Source organism: Apium graveolens, chromosome 4, assembly GCF_009905375.1.
Source record: "Apium graveolens cultivar Ventura chromosome 4, ASM990537v1, whole genome shotgun sequence".
Lineage (NCBI taxonomy): Eukaryota > Viridiplantae > Streptophyta > Magnoliopsida > Apiales > Apiaceae > Apium > Apium graveolens.
Genome location: NC_133650.1, coordinates 230,604,951 through 230,611,804, shown reverse-complemented (window position 1 = coordinate 230,611,804; position 6,854 = coordinate 230,604,951). Strand labels below are relative to the sequence as shown.

Sequence of the window (6,854 nt, the reverse complement as noted above, 5' to 3'; positions counted from 1 at the left end):
AATTTGAAGAAAATAGGAGCTTTGTCCTCACGGGTGGGTTCTCTCTGCAAATTTCGAGAATTCCACAATGGGAAACCCATCCTCACCGCTTCTGAAAAATCCAAAGGGCTCCAAGCCACAGAAATTATTCAGCCAGACGTCAACAAGAAAGTGGATTTAGAGCAAGGTAATCATTATATATAAGACGCGTCACGTCTTTAGGACGCGTCACATTTAGCCTGTCCTATAAGCGTTACCTTATATATGCATTATCACCTTGGACGCGCCCTACCCCCCGGGCGTGTCCCTTTTATCACAGAAAACATCTTAGGTAAGACGCGTCACTTCTTTAGGACGCGTCACTCTCACATTTATTTATACATCTTTGCATTTCTCTATTTCTGTCATGCACTTTGACCTTTATATCATGATATGGGCGCGTCCTAATGTCAGGACGCGTCTTCTTGTACATAACTAATCCTCTTTTATGTTTATATCGCAGATATGACCTCACTCCCCAAAGGATTTGCAATTGGGGCTTCCAAAAAATTAAGGGCAAGAAAACAGGCTCCTGCAAAGGTCGATTCAAAGGCAAAAACCCCACCTCCTGTTGCAACTCCTTCCCCTCCTCCTAAGATAATTGACACCACTGTGCTAGACATTCCCGAAAGGATGGAGGACGCGCCCTCGAAGCGTCAAAAGGTTGTTCCTGATGACCAGTCTTTCGTTCTCAGATACCTGGGCGCGTCCTCTGTTGGGGATTTCACAGAGGATGAAGTCAGAGGTTGGACTTTTAGAACGGAGCAGCAAACAGAGGAGGCCATGGTGAGGGCGGCAGCTGAGCTTCACTTGCACGCCAGACAGAGTGCTAATATGGCCGCCAGGCTCAGGGCGCGACTTGCCGTTACTGACACTGCAAAGAGCCAGGCCGAAGACAAGGTCAAATCTCTGGAAAAACACATTGCCCTGCTTACACAAGAAAAAGATACTGAAATCAGACGCCTGGTGGGGGAGAGGACGCGTCTAGAAACAGAAAAAGCTATTTTGGAAGGCAATGTTTCTGCAATGGAAAAGCAAGTGGACAGCGTCATCACCCTGAACTCCACCATGCAGTTGGAGCTTGACGCCCTGAATGATGATAGGCTGCACGGATGGACAGGGGAGAAAAAACTGGTTTATCAGAACGGCTTTCAAGCTGGATTTGAAGAATGGTGCTCTGGGTTCATTGCCAACGACCCAGAGTATACATTCTCAAAGTTTGATGCAGATACCCAGATATGGGTAAACGATTTCAGGGTCAGGGCCGCAGAATCCATCAAGAACAAGAGGATTTTTCTGGGTTTAGAGGCAGAGGACGCGTCCCCTGAGCCTGCTCCACTCCAAACTCAACCTCCCCCTGCAAATGACCAGGACAAGCCCCAAGACGCGCCTGCTGCCTAGGACGCGTCCTATGTTTTTTTATGTACTTTTTCTGAACTATCTTTAAAGGCACAGGCCCTTTGAAGCCTTGCAAATTGTAAAGACTATTTTTGAACTTCATTCACTTGCACTCTCTCTTTCTTTTTACTCAATCATTTACATGGGCGCGCCTTGTGTTTAGGGCGCGTCGCCCTCGACTAATTTGTTATTATTTTCTCAAGCAAATATCCATTGTGGGCGCGTCCTCTCTGGTTGGACGCGTCTTTGTTTGTCTTGAAAAGTACATGAGCACGACACTACACTGTACTTGTGTGTTTAACCAAGGCACAAGGCACGATAGGACACTCCTAACTGTTTGACATGCCTTAACGTTCTCTTGGAAATATTTCCCCAGGGAGGATGCGTCCTCAGTAGGGACTTGCTTTCAATTTCAAATTAAGAGCATCAACCAACATTACTTGGGCGCGTCCTTGGACATAGTACACTTCCTAGTTACATTTTTACTCAAGTTCTATTGCTCCTTTTAGCAGCCATTACCTCGGTTAACATCCAAATAGAACTGTCAATCAAGACGCGACTCACATTTGATCCAAAATACATCATCCTTCACGTAGGACGCGTCTTTGACAAGCATTTTTTTTATAGTAACATCCAGTCTAAAGGAGCATCAACCAAAATAACTTAGGAGCGTCCTTTAAAACAGTATTTTTCTTGAGTTTCCTTCATATAGAACCCTAGCTTAGGGCGCGCCCTATACCTAGGACGCGTCATGAGATCAAACAAATTGAGCAAATATCTTTTGGGAAAGTTTCAAAACTTTATTTATAATGCGCTCTGATGTCAAAAGTGCACCAGTCCCACGGCTACTATGCTCTGTGAGGAAATTATTTCTAAAAAATGACCCTTCAACTAGTCCCAAAGTAAGTAGTACATGCACTACCCCCCTAGGCTAGGAGGAATTTATTTAATTCTAGCCTATAAACTGGGCATAAATCAAAATGATAAAAGAAATACGCAAGGGGCCAAAGCCACGCCTCACTGGTAATACTTTCGGAGATGTTCCGCATTTCAAGCTCGCGGAATTAGCTTCCCGTCCATGTCTTCAAGGTGATAAGTTCCCTTCCACAGGATAGACTTTATTCTGTACGGTCCTTCCCAATTAGCTCCAAACACTCCATGTTGGGGGTTCTTTGTATTTGGCATCACTTTCCTAAGTACCAAATCCCCCACCTTCAGCAACTGTCCTTTTACCTTCTTGTTATAATACCTTGCGACGCGCTGCTGATATGCTGCTAGCCTTAGCTGAGAATTTTCCCTCGTCTCCTCTAAGAGATCTAAATGAAGCCTTTGATTAACCTCAGCGTCTTCTTTCCCGTAACAGTCTCTGCGAAGTGATCCCGATCCAACTTCCACGGGGACCATAGCTTCGTAACCGTAAGTCAGCATAAACGGCATTTCTCCCGTAGTAGATCGCGGTGTAGTGTTGTATGACCACATCACATTCGGGAGTTCTTCAGGCCAATTCCCTTTACGTTCCTCCAGCTTGGTTTTGAGAGTATGTTTTATTATTTTGTTAACAGCTTCTGTTTGTCCATTGCTTTGAGGATGATAGACCGCCGCAAATTCCTTCTTGATTTTTAACTCCTCACATAGCTGTCGCAACTCCTTGCTATCAAACTGTTTTCCATTGTCGGAGACCAGCTTGTAAGGAATTCCAAACCTACATACAATTGAGTTGAAAACAAAATCTCTGATTTTCTTTGCAGTGATAGTAGCCAGTGGCATAGCTTCCGCCCATTTCGTAAAGTAATCGACCGCAACCACTGCATACTTGACATCTCCTTTAGCTTTCGGCAATTCTCCGATAAGATCAATTCCCCACATGGCGAACGGCCATGGGCTTGCCATAGGCGTCAAGAGTGTAGTCGGCATAGACGAGTAGTTTGCAAAGCGCTGGCAGCGATCACATGCCTTGACGAAATTTGTAGCATATTCTCTCATTGTGGGCCAATAATACCCTTGGCGCAACACTTTCATTGCCAACGAGCTACCCCCCGAGTGATTACCACAGATTCCTTCATGCACCTCTCTTAGGATGTAATTTCCTTCTTCTTCTTCAACACACCTGAGCAGAGGTTGGTTGAACCCTCTCTTGTATAGGACTTCATCGTATATCACATATCTTGCGGCTTGATAACGGAGTCGACGAGCCATAAACTTATCCTCGGGGAGTGTCCCCTTGCGAATGTAAGCTAAAATGGGCGTCATCCATGTTTCCTTGGGAGCTTCATCCACTTGCATAGTTTCTATCTCTGGGATACTAGGAACCTCCTGAATTTCAAGAGGGATGGATCCTAACAACACAGCCTCTTGTTGCGACCCCATTTTTGCCAAAGCATCCGCATTACTGTTTTTCTCCCGCGGAACGCATTCCAATCTAACTTCTTTGAACATTCCAATCAGGCGCTGTACACATCTCAAGTATAATTCTGTTCGCGGGCCTCGCGCTTGAAATCCCCCATTCACCTGATTCACTACCAACTCTGAGTCACTTCTTGCAATTAAGTTTCGCACCCCCATTTCCAGAGCGATTTTCAGACCATTAATCAACGCCTCATACTCCGCATCATTATTAGTTGCATAAAACTTGAAATGAATTGCGCTCATCAGGTGGTGGCCTTCCGGAGATACAAGTACTATGCCCGCACCTGCTCCTCCATTGTTAACCGCCCCATCCACATGCAAGATCCACCAAGGGTGCGGAAACTCCTCCAGAGACTCCTCGACATGAGGTGGATATAGCATCACCAAAGCTTTATCATCAATTTCAGAATCAAATTCCAACAAGAAATCGGCTAAGGCTTGCCCTTTTATCGCTGTTCGAGGCACATATTCCAAATCAAACTGTCCCAACTCCACAGCCCATTTCAGCATTCTGCCTGATGACTCTGGTTTGTGCAGAACCTGTCGCAGCGGGTATGCTGTACGAACCTCAACTCTATGGGCTTGAAAATACGGCCGCAATTTTCTTGACGCAAAAATCAGGGCATAAACCAGTTTCTCCATATTTGTGTAGCGAGTTTCAGCGTCGTGTAACCGCTTGCTCACGTAGTACACTGGTGATTGCTGCCCGTCTTCCTCTCTTACCAGAACCGCACTGATCGAATACCCAGACACTGCGAGGTACAGTATTAGATTTTCCCCATCCAATGGCTTTGACAACATGGGAGGATGTCCCAGTTGCTCCTTGATTCTTTTGAAAGCCTCTTCACATTCTGACGTCCATACAAAGTCTTTCCCAGCTAATCTAATCGCCTTGAAAAATTCCTTGCATCTATCAGACGACTTCGAAACAAATCGATTTAACGCGGCGATTCTCCCAGTCAAACTCTGCACCTGTTTCACATTGGTGGGTGACTTCATATCCAATAATGCCTTGATCTTCGCGGGGTTGGCCTCAATTCCCCTGTGGTTGACAATGAACCCGAGAAACTTTCCCGACTCCACGCCGAACACACATTTTTGCGGATTTAATTTCATACGAAACCTCCTCAAAATATTAAACATCTCCATCAGGTGCTTGATATGGTCAGTTGTCACCTCAGATTTCACCAGCATATCGTCCACATACACTTCCATGGTTCTCCCGATTTGGTCTTTGAACATCATGTTTACCAACCGCTGGTAGGTCGCGCCAGCATTAATCAAGCCAAACGGCATTCCTATGTAACAGTATAACCCCTTGTCCGTAATAAAGGATGTATGTTCTTGATCGGGGCCATACATCGGGATTTGATTGTATCCGAAGTATGCATCCATAAAACTCAACAATGCATGTCCTGCCGTCGCGTCAACCAACTGATCAATTCTTGGCAGCGGGAAGCTATCCTTTGGACAGGCCTTATTGAGATCCGTGAAATCCACACATGTCCTCCACTTCCCATTCGGTTTCTTCACCAGTACTGAATTTGCAAGCCATTCGGGGTAGAACGATTCTTTGATCAACCCCACCTCCAACAACCGGTCTACTTCTTCTTTTAATGCTATCGCCCTTTCTCCACTTACTGGGCGGCGTTTCTGACGTATGCCCTTGCAATTCGGGAGGATATTCAAACGGTGACACATTACTTCCGAGTCGACCCCTATCATATCTGAATGACTCCATGCGAAAACATCAAGGTTTGCAATTAGAAAGCGGGTAAGACCTCCTCTCATCTCATCATCCAACTGAGATCCCATTTTCAAAACCTTGCTTGGGTCATTTTTATCAACTGGAATAGATATTGTGTCTTCGGCCGGTCCCGTTTTTTCGATAGGCGTAGGGATCCTGGGATCCAAATCGAAATCAAAGTCTCGGGGGTCTTCAATTTCCACTTTTTCATCTGAGGGCGCGTCCTCGTTTGGAGGAGCATCAACCTCAACTTCATTCAAGGGCGCATCCTTCTCTTGAGGAGCATCAACCTTGAAGTTATCGCCGAGACCTTGCAAAATCTCACTTCTCCCTTCCAACTTTTCCCCGTTAACCTCTTTCTGTGTGATTCCCTCTGTATGACTTACCACCACTTCTTCTACACTACGGATTTTCGAAACACGTCCCTGCGTTACAAAAGAGTTCCCAGAGGTACTGGTTTCTTCCTTTCCGGGGTTCTCAACAAAATAGTGGGCATGGACCTCTCCACTCGGTTTTGTATGAATATCTTCTATATCTTCAAATGGGAGACCTTTCCCTTCATACCTTCTTCTGCGAAATTCCTTGACAGCCTTGTGATAGCAGTCACGTGACTCATACTGTGACCCTCTCAGACTGCCAACGCCGTTTGGTGTTGGGAACTTTATCATCAAGTGGTGTATCGAGGTTATCACCCTGAACGCACGCAACCAAGGCCTGCCGACCAGTACGTTGTGCGCGGAATCCTGATCTAGCACCTTAAAATCTATCATTTGAGTAACCGATAAAGCCCCTTCCCCAAGCGTGACGGGAAGCCTGACTGAGCCCATAACTCTCACTGCTTCCCCAGTAAAGCCATAGACGTGCGCATCTTCAAAATACATGTCACTATCTGGGAAACCCAGCTTTTTGTAGGTGCTATAATACAAGATGTTTGTAGAACTCCCATTATCCAGGAACACTCGATGTACGTTCATTGCCCCAATAAGCATGGTAATCACCAGCGCATCGTTATGAGGATGATGCACCCACCTAGATTCTTTTTCCCTGAACGTAATATCAGCGGACTCCCCTTAAAGACCTTCGGGGGTCTATCTTCCAAGCTGTGGATGTTAGTGAGCGGTGGATGTCGTGCTTCTCTCGCGTTTCTCTCGAGTGCTCGATTACTGTCACCAATAAAAGGGTGTCCTCCAAAAATTGCCCTGATACTGCCGGCCCTCTGGAACTTGACCTCCGCTGTTTTCTCAACATCCTCCGCGCGCGGGGGTTGTCTTTCATCTTTAACCTT

The 6,854-nt window shown here is 45.9% G+C and overlaps 2 protein-coding genes across 2 annotated transcripts; both read right to left on the bottom strand.

Annotated features, from left to right (window-relative positions):
- Positions 1 to 2,466: 2,466 nt before the first annotated feature.
- LOC141719407 (uncharacterized) lies at positions 2,467 to 3,282 on the bottom strand. The gene is made up of 2 exons (XM_074521786.1): positions 3,048 to 3,282; positions 2,467 to 2,822 (listed from the first exon to the last, which is right to left on the bottom strand). The coding sequence occupies exons 1-2, from the start codon at positions 3,280 to 3,282 to the stop codon at positions 2,467 to 2,469; spliced, it is 591 nt and encodes a 196-aa protein (XP_074377887.1).
- A 1,198-nt stretch (positions 3,283 to 4,480) lies between these two features.
- Positions 4,481 to 6,558, bottom strand: LOC141719406 (uncharacterized). Its single transcript, XM_074521785.1, has 3 exons — positions 5,464 to 6,558; positions 4,687 to 5,256; positions 4,481 to 4,555 (listed from the first exon to the last, which is right to left on the bottom strand). The coding sequence occupies exons 1-3, from the start codon at positions 6,556 to 6,558 to the stop codon at positions 4,481 to 4,483; spliced, it is 1,740 nt and encodes a 579-aa protein (XP_074377886.1).
- Positions 6,559 to 6,854: the final 296 nt, after the last annotated feature.

Excerpts from the sequence above, each read along its gene's own strand:
- LOC141719406 (XM_074521785.1), bottom strand. The coding sequence starts at position 6,558 with ATGCTTATTGGGGCAATGAACGTACATCGAGTGTTCCTGGATAATGGG. Across the intron at positions 5,257-5,463 it reads TACGTCAGAAACGCCGCCCA|TTGGTTGACGCGACGGCAGG; the intron begins GTAAGTGGAGAA and ends AGAATTGATCAG. Across the intron at positions 4,556-4,686 it reads GATTAGCTGGGAAAGACTTT|TGCGGTTCTGGTAAGAGAGG; the intron begins GTATGGACGTCA and ends GTATTCGATCAG.
- LOC141719407 (XM_074521786.1), bottom strand. The coding sequence starts at position 3,282 with ATGTGGGGAATTGATCTTATCGGAGAATTGCCGAAAGCTAAAGGAGAT. Across the intron at positions 2,823-3,047 it reads CAAGGAGTTGCGACAGCTAT|CTATGGTCCCCGTGGAAGTT; the intron begins GTGAGGAGTTAA and ends ACGGTTACGAAG.